The sequence below is a fragment of the Plectropomus leopardus genome, chromosome 9 (genome assembly GCF_008729295.1).
Source record: "Plectropomus leopardus isolate mb chromosome 9, YSFRI_Pleo_2.0, whole genome shotgun sequence".
Lineage (NCBI taxonomy): Eukaryota > Metazoa > Chordata > Actinopteri > Perciformes > Serranidae > Plectropomus > Plectropomus leopardus.
Genome location: NC_056471.1, coordinates 12,169,846 through 12,193,830, shown reverse-complemented (window position 1 = coordinate 12,193,830; position 23,985 = coordinate 12,169,846). Strand labels below are relative to the sequence as shown.

The following is a 23,985-nucleotide window of genomic DNA, read 5'->3' as shown; positions in this document are numbered from 1 at the left end:
GTGTGTATATTTATAACTGAATGAGGAAAGACAAAGAGGATGACAGAAGGAAGACTGACAAAATATATGAAAAAAAAGAATTAAACAATCAGAATGGCAACAACAGACCATTTTGTCAATAAATGATGATGGGAAATCGAGAGATAAATAAGTGGCGTAGAGGAGACATATGAATTGAAAGAACAGATAAAAGGATGAAGTGCGTTGAAAATTACCAAAATTAAAAAGTCCAATATTTTATTTCCATGGTTCAGGAGGGAAGATTCAATCAATACATGTGAACATGAGCGAATTTCTCTCAAAGCCATAAACCAAGTGATTCTCAAACTCTCAAACTGAGCCTTTTTCTACGTTTATAGTATTAACGTGCGCCTCAGTGATTTGAACACAAGAGGACAGTTGAGACACATCATCATTTACACCTTTGTCTGTCATGTGACTGCTGAACCACATATGCTCATATACTACAAGGTTTAAAAGGCCCAGTGCAAAGTTATGACGTCCACACACGGGTTAGCTGCTTGTTAGCATGCTTGCTAGGTTGTGTCAGCACAGCTGGAGATATCGCTGTTAGCGATATGTTAGAGTGCAACACGTCTCCTTCCTAAAGCCAAAATGATGGATAGTTGGTCAAGAAACACTTTGTCCAATTTGTTGTCAAATGGTCAAGTTATAGAGCATTAGCATGCTGTCACCAGTATAATATCCATATCCTGCTTAATACGTAGTCCTTGTCGAAATATTAGATATGTGGTCAAATGCATCCCTACCACTTAAGCAAGTGGTTGGACTCATCAGACCTCAGTGTGTCTTAGTGTTCACTTCCACTTGTATTTAGCGCCGTTCAATTGTGATCTGATCACCCAAAATGCATGTTGATACCAGGTGTGAACAGGCTCAATGAATGGGATCCTGAATTTGTAGGCTCACAGCATGTTTGTTTTCTTCTGTATACCCAAATGAGCTTATTCTATCGTAGTGTTCTCCATTACAAAAGACAAAATGTATCCATATACTCAGAGCATTCCCCCCAGATGCTCTTAATGTCACCTAGAACATTTTTTACCATTCATTGTCTATAGAGCGGCTCCAGACATTATACTTGGTGACATCACCAGTTTGGGTTTTAGCTCTCTAGTTTTTGGATTCAGGAGTTTTTTCATGTTGTACTGTTTTTCTACTAGGAATAAAATGTATGAATTTTGAAACTGGACATAGTTCCCCTTTTATGCATGTGTGTGTGACACTTCAGGTGTGCTTAGCAGGACCTAAGTTGTAGGAGGAAAGAAAATAAATGAAAACACATAGAAACAAATCGATAAGGCAAGTAAATGTGTGACATGTAGGTTCATCCTACATGCAGAAGCAGGGAAAGATATAGGTCAGCTATAAGAGGAATGATTATGTGTGACTGTGACTAACTGTGTGAGTACTGCACTGCATATGTTGGAATTATTTTACTTACTCATGGTTGACATTTCTTGCTGAAGCTTCATACTCGTTTTTTTTTCAGTTTGGTAACTTCAGACTTATTCATGGAAAAAACGCTGCAGAAAAATACCTCGCAGGCTGCACCATTCATGCTTCCTTTTGGGGTGAGCAGCAAAAACATTTACATGTGTATATACAAAAAGATGTGTCTCTGATTAGATGACAGTACAGCGGTAGTTGGGATCGTTGGCTGTACTGGAACCATCCGTTTTAACCACCGTGACCTTCGAAGAATGCTGGGAGCTGTGCAGCGTGTTCCTGGCACAAAGGCGCTCGCGGTAATTCTGAGCAAAGATGAGCAACATGAGCGGGTTGATGCAGCTGTGGGAGTAGCTGAGGCAGATGCTGATGTTATAGATGTAAATGAAGGCAATCGTCGGGCTGTTGTTGGTCAGGTTGATCACCTGAATGACGTGGTAGGGTGACCAGCAGATCAGGAACAGGGCGATAACCATTAGGACCATCTTGGTGGCTCTTCGAGCCCAAATGGACTGCTTACGTTTGACACGGCGGATGGAGCTGAAGACGTGGTAGAGAGTGAGAGAGTAGAAGGTGCTGATGATGATGAGAGGGATGATGAAGCCTAGGATGGACTGGTAGAGAGTGTACCAGTACATGTCCTCGGGCCCGTCCAGATCCATCATGCACACCTCCAAATGCTGCCTGCGCACAACCTTGGCGTACATCATGACAGGGACGGTAAGAAGGAAGCTGCCCAGCCACACCAGTAGGTTGATGATGATGGTCCATTGGATGGTCCTCCTCTCTGAGGTGGGGTGGACGATAGCAATGTACCTAGGAAAGAGGAAGTTACTTTTTTAGAGCAGAAACACAAATGACAAAAACAACTTTCTCGAAGTGCATGCAAAGACCATTAGTTTTGCTTCAAGAGGTCATTCTCATCCTTGACGAGCTCAGAGACTCAAATCAGGCAAGGGGGAATGATGAAATCAAGTACCATGTCAGAGTTACCCTCTCAATATATTACGTGCTCAGTAGAGTGACGAATGCAGTAACAAATTAGTATAATTTAGACAGGGTGACAGCAGTTAGAAAATGAACACATTTCCATTTGGGGTTTTGCATTCGATTGTGTTTCAATTTGAGGAGCTGCTCAGCTAGATAAAATTGACAGTTGTCAGGACATTTGCAGGAAATGGCTGGCCACTTTGTCATCACTTGCACCAAGTGTCATTTAAATGGAGCAAATTGAGTGCTTCCACTTGCTGTCCACATGTTACTGTTCATGCCCAAATGGTCTGGTTAGACTTTGCAGGCGTGTAAACTATTGAGACTCAGACATTCTTGTAATTTTCTCCAGGACATCCGGCTAAATCGCAGTTATCTCCAACTATACATCCATGGTTTTGCATTCTGATTTTAGACAGAAGCTGGCATCCACTGTTGAAGTAAAATAAATATACTTTTGTGTGATGGTTAAATCAGGAACTGCAGATCAATACCCAGTGTCTGGCATAGTGATGCGTTTCCTGACATCAGCCAAGTTGGATATCGATACAATCAAAAACATAAACTTTGGGATGCCAGAACTCCAGCACACTAACTGCTCTCTGCTCTGTAGTTGTCTCACTGTGGTGTGTGGAAAAATATCATGAGAGCAAATCAGTTCAGGTCAAAAAAGATATTACTTTACAACATCCACACGTATTTCTTTCTAATACTTAAATATCCCCTGTGTTTATTGTTCTATCCCCTGAAGCATTAGTTCGCAATTGCCACCATTGCAACCAAAATCTAACCAACACGTTGGCTTCGAACAGAAAGAAATAATATATTTTGCGAGAATAAGCATAAACGGCATTTCAAAATAAAAGCTCTGTGCCGGAAATTCACCTTTTTTCCAAAGTTGGCAAGATCAAGAGTCACTTAAAGTCCATTCAGAATGGACCCACAGCCCACTTTTAGACTGTGACCCATAAGTTGGGAACCACTACTCTAAAATTGCTTGTATTTAAAGATAAACTTAAAGATTTTCAAACACTGTTGTAACAAAAAACCTGGGTAGTATGTGTCAGTGAACCGTGGTAAACTTGCCATCTATCCAGTGCCTAAATATTCTGCCTCCCCATGGCCAAACTCCACCGGATGACACAAATTGATGCAAAATACACCATCCAGGGGAGTTTCACTGGCTCTCAGGGCTGTTGGCTGAACTACAGGCCGTACCTATGCATTTTTGAATAGTCTATTTGTCTGACACCTGAGAGGGGAAAAAAAAGGTGTTGTCATGAGTAGACTTGACAACTTTTTTTAAAAAATCAGATATAACTATTTCATTTTAATATTAAAAGTTAACTTTTTCACTATGACTTAATTGTGCTCTTAAAGTCAGATACACTGCATAAAAATTTAATTTTAATTGTATAAGGCTGAGTTTCTTATTGGAGCTGTCAAATAGAAAACTCAACTTTTGTTGTCATTGAATTAAGATGTCGAATAATACATTTAATCTGCCCTGTGAAAGGTTTTAAAACACTAAAATTATGTTGCCTTTTGTATTATTTCTAATCATCTGAGGTGGCACCAGATAGCTTTTTTTTGTTTGTTAAAGGTTATCATCAGTTTAATCCTTTTTAAGAGCAGATTACAGCCTATAATTGCTTGTTTTGACAGTGCTGGAGTTTAGTTTTTCTGTTCAATCTTTTTGTCAGTAATTACTGTCGCAAACCTTTTTAAGTTTAACAAGACTAATTAAAGTGATTTGAAAACATAGAGCTGAATTGTTGTGATGTCGAGGCTAGATACTGCATAACAGAATTGATAAAATGATAATGATAAAACATTAGAGTAAAAAGTCCACTGCTAAATGTTCTGGAGCCAGTAAAGTATGTTTTTCAGTGCAGGTGGTGCTGCTCATTAGAATATAATTAGCTGGTCTAGTGGCCCTACAGAAGATCATTATGTACATTATACTGAAGATGTGTGACATTATGACTCTAAGAACAACTCCTGCTGCAGTGATTACCTTCAAATTGAGATCTTTATCAGTCTAACACTTGGCACTCAGACTCATTTAAATGTCCTGAGTGTGTTCAGATCATAAACATGACACCATACATCATTTATGCGGGGAACATTGTGTCTTCATGGGCTGTTGCACAGATTATTACCCTACCCCATTATAGTTTCAGATAGGCTGTTTAGTAATTAGATGGCACCTGTAGATAAACTGGTTAACAAACAAACAAAAGGAAATTAATTAATTAATTAATTAATTATTTTATTATTATTTATTATTATTATTATTATTATTATTATTATTATTATTTTTTATGGGTTTTACACTTACCGATCAATGCATAACACAGTAACTATTCCCACTGTGGTAAACTGGTTGCTGACATCCACCACCACCACCGCTTTGCACATAAAGTTTCCGAAGACCCACTGTCTGTCTCTGACCAGCTGGTGGATGTTAAAGGGCATCACAAGCAAGAACAGCATGTCGGCTATTGCCAAGTTCAGCACGTAGATGTCTGAAACCATTTTCTTCTTGCATACTTTCACCGCGTAGATGACCAGTCCATTGGCTATAACTCCCACGAAACACAGGATGCCATAGATTGAAGGGAATATGTGCATGAAGGTGGTGATGTCGATGTGGTTGTAAAATGAGGAAGTTGAACTCAGACATGATGGGTGAGTTGAGTTCTCAGTCTGGTTGTTTTTGCAAAACACGTCCGTGTCATTCATATTTGAATCCTCTTAAATCCTCGGTGTTGGAATTAAAGCGCGCACCGTGCGCTCTCCAGCCGGTGTCTGGTCTCCGAACTTGGGCAGCAAACTCGCGCTCGTATCCTCTCCTTGAGTTCGTCTGTGGATTCCGCTAACAAAGACTATTTTGTTTTAGGATTCGTAAAATAACATCTAATCAAGTCTGACAAACATGAGCAACGATGTTCCCTGGAACATGTTTATCTGTGGCGGCAAATTATGATATGACCATTTACCCCGCGCATCCGCTGTGCGCTTTACCAAACACAGTGCGCCTCGGGGGACACTAGTTCCCACCCTTCAAAGATCATTCGCTGTGTCATGTAAATATACAAGCAAATGAAAATCATCATCTTATAGACAATTTAATATTCGCTTGCTTACATCTTGATGATTTAAATTAAAGAGGAGAGTAAACAATTTGTCACAAATTATGCATTTTGATGCAGTTTTGCATCACCATATTTACTCTATGCTACTGCTAGCTTATTGTATACTTGAATAAAATAATGACAATACAATGAATAAAAAATAATACAAGTATAATAGTTATAATAATAGTGATATAGGTTTACTGCTGCTGCTGCTGCTACCACTGTTACTAATTATTATTATATAAATTAATTATTATTATTAGATTTAATTTCATTTCATTTTATTGTCAGAAAAAAAATCCTGAAATTTGTTTTGGATCCCAACACGTCAACTGTTTTACATAAATACACATAAAAATAAGCCAACATTTCATCAAACAAAACCATACAACAAACACAAAGAAATCACATCAGACATTACAAAAAATCATTACAGCATATTAATTATTCCCTCTTTCATTCTGTGTTCAACCCAGCCTGGCACACTGAGGCTACTTAGAAGTCACACTTTGAAGACACACATTTATTTAATCAGTTAATATATATCTATATATATACACATATATATACATATATAAAGAGAGAGAAAGAGAGGGGGGGAGAGAGAGCAGTATTGTTCATTCTGCAGTGTGATAAAAACACAGATGACAAAGGGTTTCATGTTTAAAATTTAAGAAAGCCAGAGGGACGAATCAATAGGACTAAAGATAACAATTACCTCTTTAAAGTTACTACAGACACTAGGAAGATAAAACAGAGAAATGGTAGGGACTTTTACTGAAGAAAATACCTGCACCATTAAGCCACATGGTTCAATTACTTTAACACAAAGAAATTTGTGTTCCCTTTTGCATTTCAATAAAATGCACATTTCTGGAGGGCTTTTAAACAGTCAGCCCTTTGTTTTTCCCAAATTCTGATTAGTTTCAGCTTTAAGAAATTAAACTGATTTAGACTATCACTAGCAATTAAGTTTTTAATGGCGAATTATGCCCTGCAGGCTGCTGTGTAACCCTCATACCAAAGATGTGATTTTCTTTGGAGCTTTGTTCATGAACGGGAGGCAGCTTTAAACGACACTGAGCCTGAGAGTTTGATCCAGCTCAGCAGAGCAGACTCTGCTGGGATCTGACCACAGGTCAGTGGGAATACATGTGAGCGTTCTTCGTGCTGGCTTCAGGTACCATTTATGCATTCCCTATGATGCTTCCACTCTCTTTAAAGTGCTCCATAATATAATTATTTTAACGCAGGCCTCCACATAAAATACACTTTGTGACTCTTGGACATCTAACTGGTCCGGAACAATATCGGACCTGCGTCAATGAGCCCTTTAAACTCAGCTCTGTGAGCTGACAGGAAAAGAAAAATCCACCCTGAATAAAATTCACATTATTAATTTACATTTGATCATTTTGATCTCCTCAGTTTAGATCTGTGAGTGAGTGTAACCCTGCTTTTGCCAAAGATTGACACCAGAGTCATCAAATGTGTTTATGTAGATTGAATCTATAAGTCAAAAACATGTTGAGAGGCAAAACACCTGCAGGACTTAAATCACATGTCCAGTTCTCAGACACAGTAAATTCAAGGGCAAGAGAGGAATAAAGTGACTTTCTCATTGAGTACCAGCATTCAGTGTTCCATAATTGAGTTTTTCTTTGCTAAGGTTACTGAGCCCAGGGTTAATCCATTTTTACAACCCCAATTCTAAAAAAAAAAGTTGGGATGCTGTGTAAGATGTAAATAAAAACAGAATGCAATGATTAAAAAAAACCCACCTATATTCAATTGAATACAGTACAGAGACAAGATATTAAATGTTAAAACTGATTGTTTTTATAAATATACACTCATTCTGAATTTGATGCAATAAGTCCCAAAAAAGTTGGGACAGGGGCATGTTTCCCGCTGTGTGACAAAACCTTTTCCTTTAACAACAGTAGTTGAGGAAAGTAACTATTAATGTTTTGAAAGTAAAATTTTTTTCCCATTTTTACTTGTTATACAACTTCAGTTGCTCAACAGTCTGGGGTTTGCATGCTTCATAATGCTCCATACATTTTTTAATGGGAGGCGTGTCTGGACTGCAGGCGGGCCAGTCTAGTGCCTGCAGTCTTTCACTACAAAACCAACACATGTAGAATGGAGTAAATATTGTCTCAATATGAAAAGTTTAATTTTATAACAAAATATTTTTCATGTTGAAACAAGATTTTGGCACATTATTACGACAAACAATGATTCAAACTCATCATATTATAACAGTAAATATTTCCTGTTGTAACAATACAGTAATTATCTTGTTATCAGATGATTTTTAAACATGATGACTTGTAATAACTTTTTTTTACATTATGAAGTGATAATTCACATTCTTTAAACATGAAACTTTCAAGTTATCATGAGATTAGTTGGTCTCAGGTGGAGGTGGACTCCCTTTGATATGTATCCATTTGTGAAATTGCACTTTTTTTTCACCATAGCCCAAAACACAGATACTCTACTGTTGAGATTTCAATGAACATGGCAAGATTCTGCTGTGAAACAGCACGGTGGATGGTACTATGGGAAGTAAGCATACTCTAAAAAGTATTATAGAATGAATGGGGCTGTACACAATGAAGAATAAATCAGACACTGTGGAAGTATAGCTTGATCAGAGGCACGGAGGGCTCAGTGGATACAAACTACACCATCATAGCTGCAACAAAGAGGGCTATGACGTGACCCAAAGTACAGTGGGGCATTTGGTTTAATTTCTAGACCCTGTGGTGTCGGACAAAGGTGGAAAAATTTACTTATGCTTGGGCCTGCTGTTTGTTAGATTGCCATTGAGCCACATTATGAGTTATAAAAAGTGTTCCATTGCTTCATTTATACCTTTATCAAATGCCTTTAGTTTGTCTTTTTAGTCAACATGCCACATACAATTATGTGTTAACGTACATGCGTCACCTAAAGCAATTTCTCCTGTCTTTGCTCATCATCACCTTTGTTTAGAAACTTTAACACATGGCTTACTGAACTTTCAGTCACAACGAAGCTTGGATGCAGAGATGGTATGGTTTGTATTTATGGAGCCTTTCTGCACCTCCAAGTAATGAGAAATCATGCTACCTCTCGAGGGTCAGACTCATTCTTCTCTCTGTACAACCCTGTGCATTTTAAGATACTTCTTAGTGTACTCATTTATATCACAGTATTGTTCATCGTGCTCAGTAACAGCAGAATGTTGACATGTCTCAACCCAAGCATGAAGAACTTAATCGGATCGCGTAAATGGTGCATATTCTTTAGTTAATCCATTGTCAGCACACTGTTTTCTACATCATGTTCTCATCCCAACTTATCAAAAGTCATTGCATAGTCAGTGGATTCTCACATCTTTAAATGACGTGATAGGTATCCTCCTGCATCTGTTGTTGATGTTCCAGCACCAGTGCAACAAAAGCACATGGTTAAATTTAGACAAAAACCTCATGGTTTGGCTCAGCATTCATATGGGAGAAAACAGAGGCCATCCACCTCCCCTCCTGTCTGCAATTTAGGAGATTCAAGCTTTTTATATTATGCTGTCAAAGACAGCATTTAAAAATGACCCCATTAAGCGGCATATTAAACCACCACAGAAGGTGCTTCCCAGACACGTTATTATCTGACACCACCCTGCCACGTATTTTGCTACCTCTAAAGGTGCCTTTTTGTGTCTGTGTCTGACCCTAAAATCAAGGGTGCAGCAGTGGTAGTTTACGAGTTGGGAATAAGAATGGGTTGTTCCCTCATTCAAACATGAGTGTCTGCGTGGGTTTCCACCGGGCACTCCAGTTTCCCCTCCACCGTCAAAAACATGTACATTAGGTTAATTCACCTGTCAGCAGTCCTGACCAGGGCACTGGCAGAGGATCTGATGTTAGTCCCCAAGCGTGGCACGCTGCTGCTCACTGCTCTGCAAGGACGGGTTAAAGAGAGAACAATTACGCTGTACAATTCAATTAAAACAATGTAGTCTACCTTATAACTTGAAATGTTTCAGGTTTTAAATTACACAAGTTACACAGTATATTGTGATGACAAGAAAAGTTGTAACATGAGTTTGTATGTCATAATAACATGCAAAACATCTTGTTAAAACAAACTTCACATTATATCGAGATACTGATCCGTTTTTCTTCTCTGCCATGGCAACAATATGCTTCAGGACCAATGACAGCACATTAAGTGCTATGTTCACCCAGTCATGTCTTGGAATAGCTCATGCTAATTTCTCAGTGAAGTAAAGCAATGATGCTGAAGCAATAGTGATGCAAAACTCCACCATGAAGGGACGCAGAGGGCTGCCAAAGTCATGAAATGTTAAATTTCATTGAGTGCAGATTAAACCTTCTTTGGTGCAAATCACGTTCAGACTGTCATAATCACACATATCAAAAGCTTCCATCCTCCACAGCCAGCTGTCTGGAAAATGTGGCGTAATTTCAGAGGGTTGCTAAAGTCAAGATTTAGTCTTTTGAAACATTTTCTACACAATGGAGAGATTGCTGTGTACTTTTAATGAAACGCTTAAAAGGTTCTCTTTGCTCAGATTTTTCCTACTATTGTCATCACTATGTAAGTGTCTCATGTTTTTTTCATTCAATATTTTGCTCTTCTTGAGACAAATACGGTGCTCCAGATCTGTCCATGCATCATGTATTTAATTGTTTCTTAGAGGGCACTCTTATATCTGTTATTAAAAGCTACAGTGGGTAAATTACAGTAAATGTTTTGTCCGTGCAGCCCATTTTTCTTTAACAGACAGCATTGCTGGCATTAGTATGATCTGCAGTGTACTGCAGTTACTCAAAGCTGCAAGCATTGGGCTTGGGGCTGCTACAAATCTCCAGAAGTCTTTCCTTTCCTTCAACAACTGCCAGTGTGAGTACTGGTGCAAGACAGGGTTAGTAGGGTCATACCTCCATCTGCTTGGTGGCCAACAGTGGAGGACGGTGCTTGCCCTGGTCAGCTCCTGAGTGTGCAGGTGTGCACCTGTGTGAATGTAAAGCAGGGCAATGCTGAGAAAGAGCATAAGTGTTCAATAAAACTCTAACTACAATCAAGTGAGGAATAAACATGACAGCTAGTTAACTTGGGCTTTTATAGCCAATTAAGAGTGTTAAATTAACCCCAAAGTAGATCTTAATTGAGAATAGTTAACCCTGGTTTAAACACTGGCTTTTTAAAAGGCATGCTAAATATGGGTTAGTTACTTCTTGACAATGGAGACCTGGACTACTTAATTGTAACCACCTACAATATGGCAGTGGCCATTAATGAGATAATGTGCACATCGCTCTGGCCCGAGGCGGCTCGTTAAAGCTGGAACAGATCGCATAAAGCCCACAATATGTTGGCATCAGAGGAGTAAAAACAGACACAACAGGAGCAGAACAGAAGAACACAGTCACAAACACAAAACCCTTACAGTGATCAGCACCTGGTACTGCAGAGGGGATACTGCAGTGAACTTTTGTCCGCTGCCTTTTCTATGTGCATATAAAAATAGTGCCACCAGCAAAGTGATTGCGTGGGATGTTCCAGTCAGTGACAACTTGTCTGGCTCATTCACTGAAATAGACCAAGTAATCAATGTACCATTAATATGGAAAATGGCATTATTCTGAAGTGCTTTTTGAAAGTTTTAATTTACTTTGATTGACGGTAATGAATTCCCTGTCTTCACTTTCATTCAGAAAAGTCAGTACAGTCTATTTTTAGGCTTGAGTAAACTGGATTTTTTCAAACAGTATCAAAGAGAGGTAGTTTGAATTAGTCCGGCTAAAAAGGGCCCTTTTGTCTAAACTAGATTTGTTACTGGACAAATTGGCTCACAGTCGCCAAAGGTTTAAACACATTACATGTTCGATGTTTTCTCTTTTCTTAAGATAAAGGAACTTTTCAAAGTACATTTAGTAGGTACAGACTGAGATGTACAGATTTATAGTTGAAAGAAATGATTTGCACATGAAAGTTGTTTTATTTTTCGGTTGCACTCTTTGTGTCGTTCTTGGTTTGTAACTGTCCTTTGATTCAACCCTGTCTCCTAGAAATTACATTTGTACATTACCAAACTGTTTTCCTAATTATCTTGATGTGGGAGCATATCGGCTGTCTGGATTATGTTCAGAGACATGTACTGCATAGGCTTCATAAGAAGGTGGTTGGAAAGAATGGTGGGCATACAAAGTGGACAAAGAGGACCCTGACTTTAGGTTTAGGAACAAGCGCACTTTTATTGTGTCTCCATGCCGCTGATAGCAAAGGCTAGAGGCATTATGTTTTTGGGCTTTCCATCTGTCCCATGCTTGTGAACTTGATATCTCAAAAGCGCATTTATGGATTTTTTATTTTGTATTTTCAAATTTGGTACAAACATCCACTTGGACTCAAGGATGAATTGATTGGAGTTTGCATGTCAAAAGTCAAGATCACTGTGACCTCAGAAAACACATTTTTCACAATTTAAATGCTAATTATGACAAAACTTTTATATCCCAAAGGTCAAAAGTCAGCTTCACTCATCATGCAAAAACATTTTTCTGGCCATTGTTCAGCGTCATATCTCAGGAACAGAAGGGGAGACACTGGGTCAGATACTGGACTGGTAAACTGGTGCGTGGAGGCATACAACTGCGGTAATTCTAGTCGAGGTTTGAGAAAGATTGTGATTCAAGTTAAATATTCATAAAAATTGCTGAATAATGCTGTAGTCACTACAAATGGATACTGTGTTGGAAGATTGCCTTTTTTGGTGGCAGACAACTGAAATATGTTCACAGTGAACATTTTTCTGACTTTTTCAGAAACAACATTTGTGCATCTTGTCAGATACATTATTTAGCCCCATTGCCTCATTATGCTAGAAGAGAACATAATTCACTCACGAAGTTTTCCTAAAAATGTATTTGCTGTTTCAGATGAGTTGTATGACTCTAGTAGATAGAGCTGTTTGATTTGGATCCTTTAAATGGTTTAAGTGGTTCATATTCCTTCATACATGCATTTTTTTAAAAAAAATGATTTGACATTTTCACTTTCTTGAAGTGTCATTTCACAGGTAACTTTAATCTATCCAAAAGCAAAGTATATAAACAGCAGTTTGCTGTTATACGTGTGGTTATGTGTCTGACTGTTTCTTAGCAGGGAGGACTTGGCAACTTTTCAATGAATCTAGGAAAACACACAGTTTAATATGATTAAACCATCAAACTCTTCCTTTTAATTACTACAATCCAGTTTTCTCTGGGACCCTTGCCTAGTCAGTAATCCAGCGTTGTTTAGTGAAGCAAAAATGTAGCCTTAAAAAAATTGTACAAAAAGACTATTTTTAAATTTCAAGATGGTCAAAATGCTTGTCTTGCTCTCATCTTGCTGTGGCGGCGAAGCATCCTCTTCTACTTGCATTCTACCCTTCAGTCCTGATGAGCGCTCATTAAATTGAAGAGCATAACTGCCTGTGACATTAAGTTATTGAAAGGATTAAGGAGTTTGCAGCACAGATTTCATCATTCCTTTCTTTGTGAGAGTGTCAGCCTGTTATAGTTCAGCTCCAGTGAGAGAAATCAGTCCTATTTCATGAAGTATATGTGCACAGGTTGTGACTGTGAAGGTAGTATTTAGTTAAAAGTGTTTTCCTGGTAAAGGGGATGCTCTGTCACTGAGCTTCCAAGGTGCATGTTAACAAGACTGACTTTTGCTCTTTTGTGTCGCTTCAAGGGTGATGGGAAAAGTGAAGGCTCTCCGTCTACATAAGTGTTTTTCACTTGACTGACAGCTAGAATCACACGCAGTGTGCCATGTATCATATGCGCCGCTGCCAACAATTTAACCTGATCGCACAGAAATACGTGAAATAACCACAACCTCTTAACACCACATTATGCAGTAGCCGCATTAAATGTGTTCATTTAAATGGTGTCGGCATATTATGCGTTTAAATTACTTGTTGGGACACTCCCAGCCATGACAGGTGCCATCCGGCCAATTGGCGGCATATCATACTGCCACGAAATTTCCTGTCTGGCCGCATTCTAATCTGATGCTATCCCCTGGCATATCACACGGCTGGGAAAGGTGGCTCTTGGCGTTGGTGTCTGACACTGAAGTCACTGATCAAGTGCTGTATTTGACAGGTTAGGAATGAAAACAGGCTGTAATGTAATTTCATAAATTTCTTTGAGATCAGCCTGAGGAATTCATATTTTCTATATATAGAATATCCAGAAAGAAAAAGAAAATCTATAAATATAGAGAGCCATACATCTAGAGTAAGAGAATATACAATAATGTGCACATACACATTTAAATACAGCATATACATGTACATATATACTGCGTTTATCGTCTTATACCAAATTTCATTTTACCTCACTGAATTCATCAAGTAAGAGCTATCAAATCGAATCAGTTGCCATTAATAGACAGACTCTAATCTTCTGATCAGCAACCTGCCTCGGCAAACAATTTTCTATCACATCAAGGAACACAGACCTGAGAACATCCTGTCCTCTGGGTCCATAAATAAACTCAATAGAACTCAATAAACTCACAAGGCTGAAAACACTGAGTGGTAAGTGCTGTCTACAAATAAGTAGTAAAAGGTGGACTAACTAACTTTTCTAAGACCATATTTAATTGAATAGCTGCTGGTATGCCTGAGGCCTATAATTGAATTAGGAAAATGTGAACCCGAAAAGCCAGTTGCCTTGGAATCTGCTACATTAAACAAAGGGGCTTTAATAATGATTTCCCACAGACAAGACATGTTGTAATTTCTAGTTCAGATATGGTAATTTGTGGGTCACAGACAAACATTAGTCCACGCTGCACGTTCAACTGAGCCAGTCTGAAAGCGTCTGTTGAGCACAAATCCAAAGAGAACACGATACAGGAAAACAAAACAGTAGTCTGCCCTGTCTGGTCCCCAGTTAATAGTATCACATGCCTTAGATGTCATATGATTTTTTTATGTCAAGATAAGATAAACATCTCAATAACTGCTTCGGGCCTTTGCTAATGATAAATGCATGTTGGGGTCAATGTTAAGTTTATATTTAACACTTAAGGAGAGATGAAAGATGTTGTGTGAGGAGGGTTCAGACATGTGATGTGCAGGAGACTTTAGTGTCATGCTACTTACCTACAGTGTTGTTCAGGGATTCCCTGTTCAGTGCAGCCTCATTTACATACATCTCCTCTGCTTCTTTCTTCTGTACTGTTTCTGTAAATAACCAGAAGAGTGTTGACCTCTTCACATGGACAGTACATGCAGTGTTTGAGCCGTGCAACAATACTGGCGTTGTGTTCAGATTCCTCTCAGATTAAACCTAATGAAATATACTGATCAATATTTAACAGTGAAATTAAAAGTGAAATTTAATCATGTGATAAAGACAAAACAGTAGTCTCACCCCTTTCACGCCCTGTTCAGCAGTTTGGTAGAGCACTACATTTTCACAAAAACATGTTGAATTTCACCCAGCCTGAGTAAGTTATCTCCACCATTCGGTTTAGGTATGTTATCCCCCCCAAAAAATCCATTAGATGTTGCTTTTTCTTTAAATAGTTTGCTTTTTCAGTTTGCCCTCTTCAGGAAGTTACTAAAAAATCATTGATGAAAAATTATTTTCAACCAAATGTTTGATTTAGCTTTCTGTGGTAAAGGTAGTAAAGCTAAGCTAATTAAATTGATACGGGCTATTTGCTGAGATATAAATGAACTTCTGATCATTCAGGGATGTTAAGTTATACATTTACTGTATTCATTATATGTAAAGTAAAATCATTTTGCAAGTATGATATTTTACTGTCTAAAGCCAAGCAAGTAGTAATGCTTAGATAATAATTTTGCTTTTTTTCTGAAAATAAAAGAGATGAATATTCACTGTTGTTAATACCATACATTTAATGTTAATCCATTATATTATATACCATTTTTGGGACATTTTCAAACAGATGTAAAAGTAAAAGTCTAGAACGGATATGTGTAAATAATATAAGTACTGGTAATACTAATTATTCCATGGTCACAAATTGGTATACGTATGTTGGCATGCTAAAATATTAAAAGTGTTTTAACAGTGAATGCCTTTTAATTTCCTTCTCAACTATTTGTTGTTAAAGGCATACATAAAAAAAAAACACATTGATTTTTATTGTTATAATCCCAAGGACTTCAAAAATGTGAAGACATTTTCCTTTATAATATCATATAAATGACATCCCTTATATGTGCTTTCCCACGGCAGTCACCGTTATAATGTGCAGTTTCCTCTGATTAGATGTAGATCTGATTATGACTCACTCCCGGCTGGACAGCTCTGTCAGTATGAATTGGCATCAGAAAAACTTCCTATCTACATCCTATCATGTATATTATCAGATTGTAGAGCTGTGCAACTCTTACTCAGCTCAAGTAGATTCATTTATGTTTGTTTGAATCAAAAACCAAATGAGCTTCGAGAGGCGCTCCCCTGAAATGAGTCTGACCATAGCGGGTTTGTTTTGTTCTCCGCTGGCTGCTGGATGCATGACACAGATCTTGTGGGGGATCTTTGGATAATCATATGATCTCCTTCTGCAGCTTCTCCGGGCGATTGAGCGAGATGAATTCAGACAACTAACCACAACTCTACCCCGATGTTACAAATACCTCACTTTACGAGAGAATCATTTTCTGAGAATTAGCCTGGAACATAACAACATTATGTTCTCTTACAGGCTTATGACAGACATTTTATCTAGTGCTATTTGTTTCATGTAAAGGGCCTGTGGATTCAGAACAAAAATAATACTGTTTGATCTTGGACAAGAAGAATATTGTTCTCAATATTAAAAGTCTCTGTTTCTTTGCACGCAGGAGAGAACATGAGAGACAGAATGACCTAAAGTGATTGCATCCTGCCTTTTGACTCACAGAATATTTCGTTTTTGAAGCTGAAGCTTGGTTCTTACATGTCGTCAATGGTGAAGAATATAGATATTTAGTGTCTCTAAGTGCGCAGTTTTGACGGCAGACTGATGCTGATTTGCTTGATGTGTTACACTTTAAAAACAGTGCCTTGGGAAGATTAAAGCATAGAGTTTCTTCTGAGACAAGAAGCAATCATGTTTACCCAATTATGATGAATGAGAAATCTGTCTGCCTCTTAGCAATTTTCAGGATGTCATTTTCTAGTAACATGGACATGTTTCACATTATTATTTGTATTTATTGTAATATAAGCACTGGTGCCTTGCAGAATGTTACAGGGTGGCATGGGATGACGATATTGCAAAGAAAATGACTTTTAGTCACATATTCTTCTATTCTAGCAGCATATTTTATAGAAGACTAGAAAACTGTTTTGCTGTGATGAAAATGTCAATAGTAGTGCTTTGCTAGCCACAAGGACACTTTGAGTCAAGCTGAGGGGAAAGTGTTGCATTTCTGTCTACAGGATATAGACAGAAAAACAGAAAAATTATGAAAATTGTAGGACTTGTCATTTTGTATTTATCGTTGTGTCATTTCATCTATGCATCTAAGGATCTCCATCAGCTGCAGCCAGAGGCAGCTATTCTTTCCATGGTCCACAACAAACAATGTTTTTTACTCACAAAAAAACATCCCACCACAACAACATAAACCACAACATTAACAGTCATTTTAAGCAGTTAACTTTAGGTATCTATGTGACCAAAACAAACAAAAAAACTGTATGAAGCACTAAGAAAAGTAAGTCTGTCGCCTAATCAACAACAAACCTCCCCTCTCTGAGTTGTTTTCGATTCTTATCAGTGGCATATCAGATGATTCATATTTTTCTTGGTTTGTTTTAAGATTTTTATCAGGTGGTTTACGTCAGGGGTGCTGAGTTAAATGGCTTGTCACACAGCAGTTGTTTCATCCTGTTTGGACTAAAGCACTCTGAGGCATTCGGGGGACACACAATCTTTAGTCTTTTGTTTGCACCGATAATCAGCACATGTGCTGTCAAAGCAAATGATTACTATACAAAATTACTATTTTTTTTGGGGGGGGGGGGGGGGCAGCCAAGAGTGCTGATAGAAAACCCCTAAGAATGAACTTGTACCTTTATACACTAAAAAAGAAGGGGAAAAAATTGGAGGTTTTGTTACTTATAAGTTACAACAATGTCTTCTCATCCCGGATTGTCAAATATAAACACTTTGTGGACATTGTGGGACACCATGTCAATTTACTGTTGTTACATGCATTGTGTCTTTTTAAAATACTCTACCATTTTCACAGGAATTGTGCATTTTGTGCTCGTTAGATGCAAACAGTCTTTTTTAAAATAAACTTACAACACTGGTAAAACACTCAGTATTTACAAGTATTTCCTTGAGCGACAAAAGCACATGGTTAGATTTAGGCAACAAAAGTTACATGCTCATGTTTAGAAAAAAAACAAAAAAAAATTTCATGGTTTAGTTTAGTTAGACTTACAAACTGCCATGGACCAGTGCTTTTCAAAACGCAGCAAAAGTTGCCTTTGTGTATACTCAGGAAAATGTACTTAAAGTATGAAAATTAAAAGTACCAATGCAGAACCCCCCCACCCCGCATCCCACGCCAAAAAAAAAAAAAAAACGTACACCCCGAACACTAAAAATTATTCAAATAAAATAGACAAAAAAAATATTAAAAAGAAAAAAAAACTACAGAACTTAAAATTGTTTAAAAAAACATCACAGATCCTCAAAATTATTTTAAAAAAGGAAAAAAAATCTAAATTAAAAAAAACAAAAGAAAAAGAGAAACACCCCAAAAATTACCAAAAAAAAGAAAAAAAACACTGATGTTTTCATTGATCAAGGTTTTATGTGGTGATAGGAAAACGTGTTAATGGTGTTCTTCAGCCTTTATGTCCCATTGTGTTCCGACCCCGAGTCTCACTCTAAAAGCATGAGAAATATATTTCATTTAGATGTGCTTTGTGTAGCAACTTCCAAATCAGTATGTCATTATTGAATTATTTCGTGATGCTTTCAGTACAATTATTGTAAACAAATTACATGGTTGTTAGGATGATTGCTAACCTCTAAAGCGGGTGCAGAAAATAATGTAAACAGGACTATAAAAGACTACAAAGCAGTTCTGACAGGCATCAGCACTTAAATAACATTTTTTTTGTTTGTTCCATCCATCCATTAGCTAAAGCAGCTTTTTTGAGGGTTGCGGGTTGGGGGGGGGGTTAGAGCCGATTCCCAGCTGACATGGGCGGGATACATCCTTGACAGGTCACTAGTCAATCACAGGGCTGACACATGGAAACAGACAAGCGTTTATGCTCACATTTACACCTACGAGCGATTTTGAGTCGACATTTTATCAAACCTGCATGTCTTTGGACTGTCAGAGCACCTTGCTTTTAAAATATAAAACCTTAAACAGAGCTCTGTGAGACAAAATCATCTGCGTCCAAACAGCAGACACATCAGTCAAACACAAAATAAATTAAAAGAAAAACATCACAGTATTACAAATTGACTTTAAGGGTCTTTCTCGTTAAGGGTTTGTATTATTTTGTCTGCTTCCTGTATCTCACATCAAGGATGTTGCAAAAGCTAGTGTTTTATAATACATTAACAAACCCCAGTGCTACATGTGGCTCATCCTCCTGCTCTTTCTCTCCCTGATGTCACTGCCTTTATTTCTTTTTAAGATCAAAAAGAAGAGAAAGGGTCCATAATTACTTGCATTTTTTCCATCAAATTTTCATTCGTCCCATTATTTCACATTAATAAATATCCTGAAAGCCCTCCATCACTGCTTGAAGGAGAGCACTCTGCCTATTTTGTGCATTTATATAATGTGTCAGACTTTCCATGTAATAACTCTAAAGTGTAAAATTTACAAGGTTCTTCAAAGAAATGCTTTATATGTCAATTACTAATAGCACATGCTGATAAAAGCTTAGTTTAACCCTGGATAACAAACATGAACCTTACAAGGATAGGGACCCTTGCTTTATGTCTCCTGAAATAATTTGTTGTAGCCTGTTTTTTCACGAGTAATGTGAAAGAACAACACAAAAGAAATTTACCAGAGCGATACAAGACATGTATTAAAATTGCCTTTATTATCGCAACGCAGAAAACCCATAGCAAGTAACACTGGCCCCGTACAAAATATCAAAGGCAGTTTACGAGAAAAGGGTCAGTGCATTTCAGCACACACACAAACACGTATCAAAAGAGAACAGTTTCACTCTTTGTGCAAAAGTAGTCTAACAAAATAAATATTATTTGTACTACTCCGTGTGCATATTAGACAAAATTGGATGGTGAAACATATTAAAAATGAACTTTTTTACATTTCTGCTTTAGTGTTTCTATACATCGGTGCATAGATGCATTTCCTTGCAGCGAACACTGGGAGTGCACTCCGTATACTGAATGGAAACACGGACACGAAACAAAACTGTGGAAATGAGCCATTATTTGGGATTTATACTTCTGTGTCAAATCAGTGGTGTACTTATGGCGTAAGCTCTGTGTAGACATGTACCCGACACCGCAACCTATGCCGTAGCCTGATGCCGTGCCTCTCATGAATGAATTAAGAGACCAGAACCTCTACCGAAATGTTACTATGTGTAACATTGATGCAGACCTTCTGTGTATTTGACGCAGACCTCCTGTGTATTTTTTGTAGGCTGAAAACCATCTCCCTCAGTTGAAAGGTAGCTTTTATTTACTTTAATTTCACAGATAAGACATAATAAATTGTGAAGATAGTAAAGCCCCCACACAAAGTCATTTTTAAGTCTTGCATGTGATTTTTTTTCCTGGCTTCATATAAGTAGAAAAGATGTTCGCTTGCTACTAGGCTAATTTATGCAGTGTAAAATGCCATAGGCATGTTATACTTTTGGGGGAAACGTGTCCAGCAGAAGACAAGCGTTTTGTCTGTGAACCTTATAAGTTATAATGAAGCCAATTTGTGTGCTTGTGTTTGTTTAGGTGTGTTTGAATCAGTCAGACTTACAGCATGTCACAGAAACCCCACCACTGCCTAGCGTTGTAGAGGTGTTACTGCAGAGCGACACAGACACAACACTGCACAGGTATAAATGCTCACAATGGCATTGCCCACGTGAGTAAGCTATAGCATATCTGCATAGAGCTGACTCACGGCTATAAATCTCCTCTGCTAACACAGTTTGTCCATGAGTAGTTGTGTGAGTTTGTCTACTTTTTGACACACCCGTCCTGTGAAGTTTTAAAAATCTTTGTTTCTGTAATCTTTTTCTCGGATCCTCCATGATAACTTTGTTGCAGTGATGATTAGCCACACAATGACAAGACAGCAGAGGAATGTTAACAGTGTAGCAATAGTCATAGTCACTGGGCATTCACATGAACCTGCGTTGCTAAGACCAGGTGTAGAAAAGACTATAGGCTTAGTTTGGTTGGCGTAAAAGACCGACTTAGCAGTTAGAACCAGACTCAGTAAATACCAGTTGGTGCTGGTCTATTAGACCAAGAGACTCCTACAAGAGGCACATTTCACATTAGGAAAAGCACAAAATAAGGAATAATAACTGCATTCCATTTTGCGATTTTTCAATCACAGTGTCCAGATTCTGGAGTTCTCTGCTGCTCCTGCTTGATACCAGTGCTGCCTTTGACACCACAGGCATTTTCCATAGCCAGTATTTTGACTGGTCATAGTAGGAAAAGCACAGGTGTAATTATAACATTAACAATGGCTCTATTCAGCAGTCCCAGCGAGCCATGACAGTGTGACAGTGAGCCAGCAGACCCCATACCTGAACCCTGAAAATGAAGCAGCCAGATGAAAACCAGCCATCATTCATTTGATTATTTACACCTGTGCTTTTCCTGCTGTGATATCACAAAATTTCTTACTCTAAAATAGGCCTGTTAATTACAGATAGGCTCTGAGTGAGTGGTTTAAGAGATGTTCTGTGTCTTAATGAATAGTTGTGATTCATCATCAGGCTCTTTATTTTTTACTTTTTAATGCAATATTATGCATCCAGCCCCCTGGCCACATACTTCATGGCTTAGATAAAGTATATCTTGTTTTGCTGATGACCAGAGCCTCAACGCTTGTTTGTTTGATTAATTTACAACCATTAAATTAATTGCCAACTAATATACTTACTAATATACTATTAATCGTTTACTAATATAACCAATTAATCATTTTTACACTTTTTTTTTTTTGTTTAAATTCTTTGATTGTAGCTTTTTAAATGTCAATATTTCATGTTTTCTTTGCTCATTTTGGCAGTAAATTGAATATCTTTGGATTGTGGATGAACACGACATTTTAGGGATTACACAGCCAATCAGGACTTTGGGAAATCCTGATGGGCTATTTTCACTATTTTATAGACTAAGCGATTTATCGAGAAATAATTTACAAATGAACACATTGCATTACATTAACTGGTTTTCTCCTTTAATGTCGATAGACACAATCCAAAAGTGCCTCTGTGCATTTTTTTACAACTTGACAATACACTGTCATGCACAATTACTGAAATGAAATTATCCCAATTACCAAAGATGTTAAACCCAGTTCAAAAATACCATTTTTTTTCTGCGTGTGAAATTCCTTGTCCTTTTCATATATATAAATTAGGAACACTGCAAGAATAAGACCCTTCCTGTAGTCTAAAATTTGGCTGCTATCATCCACGTTTTAAGTAATTCATGCATGTACCTTGCTCAGTGTGTATGCATTATTCCAGTTTAGCCTTTCTCCATAAACCTTTTTCACAGTAGACATTTTGGCAGTTCATAGCAGGAGCAGCACATATGTAATTGATAACATTAAAAACAAGTGTTTTACAGTTTCAGGGTCCTGGTATTGTGCATGCTGGCTCACTGGCACGGCTTATTAAAACACATTTGTTTCATCTGTGCTTTTCCTGCTGTGTGACAAGTCCAAATGTCTGCTGTTAAAAAGGCCTATTGGCACCCTTTCACATACAGGAAGTAAAATGTTCTGTTGACATACAAAGCACTAAATGGTCAATCAGATACACTATGCAAGATTTTTTCCAGTAAAAAAACAATGCATGAACTCATACAGTAGTAATCCCTCTCAATTAGTGTATTTTTCTGCAGAGTCTTCTGCCCACTGTCTGTATTCTCTTATTTCCATATTATTTTCTGTCTTTGTGATGTTTATGTGCGTGTGCCCTCATAGCACTCAGGTGAAGTCGGAGCTTCCAGGTATGCGTTCAAGAGACAAATCGCTGAAAAAACACAAATATAGCTAGGCAAAACACCAAACAAGAATCTGGGGTTGGATTTTACTTTTGCTGGCGAGTGTGTTTACAATCCGCAGTCCTGCATAGCGTACCTTTAAAGGAGTTGTTGTGTCCTCAGAGGACTTGGAGGAGCCTTATATATTCGGAGCGAGGGACTCGATGCTGGCACAGCTTCTTGCAAAGTCGCAAAGAAGAAAAGAAAGCAAAATCAGTGCACTCTTTTTTGAAAGAGCATCTGAAAAACAATTTTGTTCCAGTTTCTCTGGCTTTGAGCTGATTTTATAACTTTTGACTTTAAGTATTTTGTGAGTTGAAAACTTCTGCAACTTTTTATGTACATCTTCTCTTTTCCTCCTTTATCTGTCCATTTTATCTTTTCTTCTTGTAAAGCACTTTTCAAGTCCTGTTTCAAAAAGTGCCACTTTAGAGTACTAGGTTGCTAGTCAAAAGGTTCTACAATTACCATTTGCTATTTTTGTGCTGGATTCAGCTAGAGATGCAAGAGGCTTTTGATATAGTTTTCATTTCATTTATATATGCATAAATGGCAATTATCAGTGAGGAGTTACCACATGCTGCTCCAAATTAAGGAGATCAGGTCACTCTGGGTTTTGTCCAGCAGAGAGCGTAAGGTGATGAGGTATCTGCAGAGATGTGGGTGTTGTTCCTGCCGTGTTGAGTTTGTAATTTCTTTCAGTGACTGTCTGAGGAGCTAAAATATACAGCTAGGAGTTCAAAGTAGGACCAGTGCTTCTTTGTGCCAGTTGAGGTGTGATTGGGATGCCCCCTGGATGCCCTCCAGTAGACATATTTTGGACACACCTAACTAGAAAGAAACCCTTTGGCAGCCCTAGAACATAGTGGAGGGATTATAAATCCTTGTTAGCCTGGGAACACCTCAGGAAGGCTCAAGAACAGCTGGAGGACAGAAAAAAAACCCCAAAACAGTGTTCAGTCTTAAAGCCTATACGCGTTAGCATGAGCTGACTCATCTCCATAATGCTGCTGCTCTTATTATTCACAAAATTATTTTTACTGAGCTACCCACTGCATAAACTGGAAAACCAATAAGAATACTGATTCATAACCAA

General features: G+C 37.9%; 1 protein-coding gene across 1 annotated transcript; it reads right to left on the bottom strand.

The window, feature by feature from the left end:
• Window positions 1-1,551: 1,551 nt before the first annotated feature.
• On the bottom strand, window positions 1,552-5,420 carry LOC121948375 (melanin-concentrating hormone receptor 2). The gene is made up of 2 exons (XM_042493764.1): window positions 4,802-5,420; window positions 1,552-2,286 (listed from the first exon to the last, which is right to left on the bottom strand). Exons 1-2 carry the CDS (start codon window positions 5,203-5,205, stop codon window positions 1,647-1,649), a joined length of 1,044 nt encoding a protein of 347 aa, XP_042349698.1. The 5' UTR covers window positions 5,206-5,420; the 3' UTR covers window positions 1,552-1,646.
• Window positions 5,421-23,985: the final 18,565 nt, after the last annotated feature.

Bases quoted from the DNA above. Each gene is read 5' to 3' on its own strand.
- LOC121948375 (XM_042493764.1), bottom strand. From the start codon at position 5,205: ATGAATGACACGGACGTGTTTTGCAAAAACAACCAGACTGAGAACTCA. The intron at 2,287-4,801 runs GTAAGTGTAAAA...CCTCTTTCCTAG, and splicing joins ACTGTGTTATGCATTGATCG to GTACATTGCTATCGTCCACC.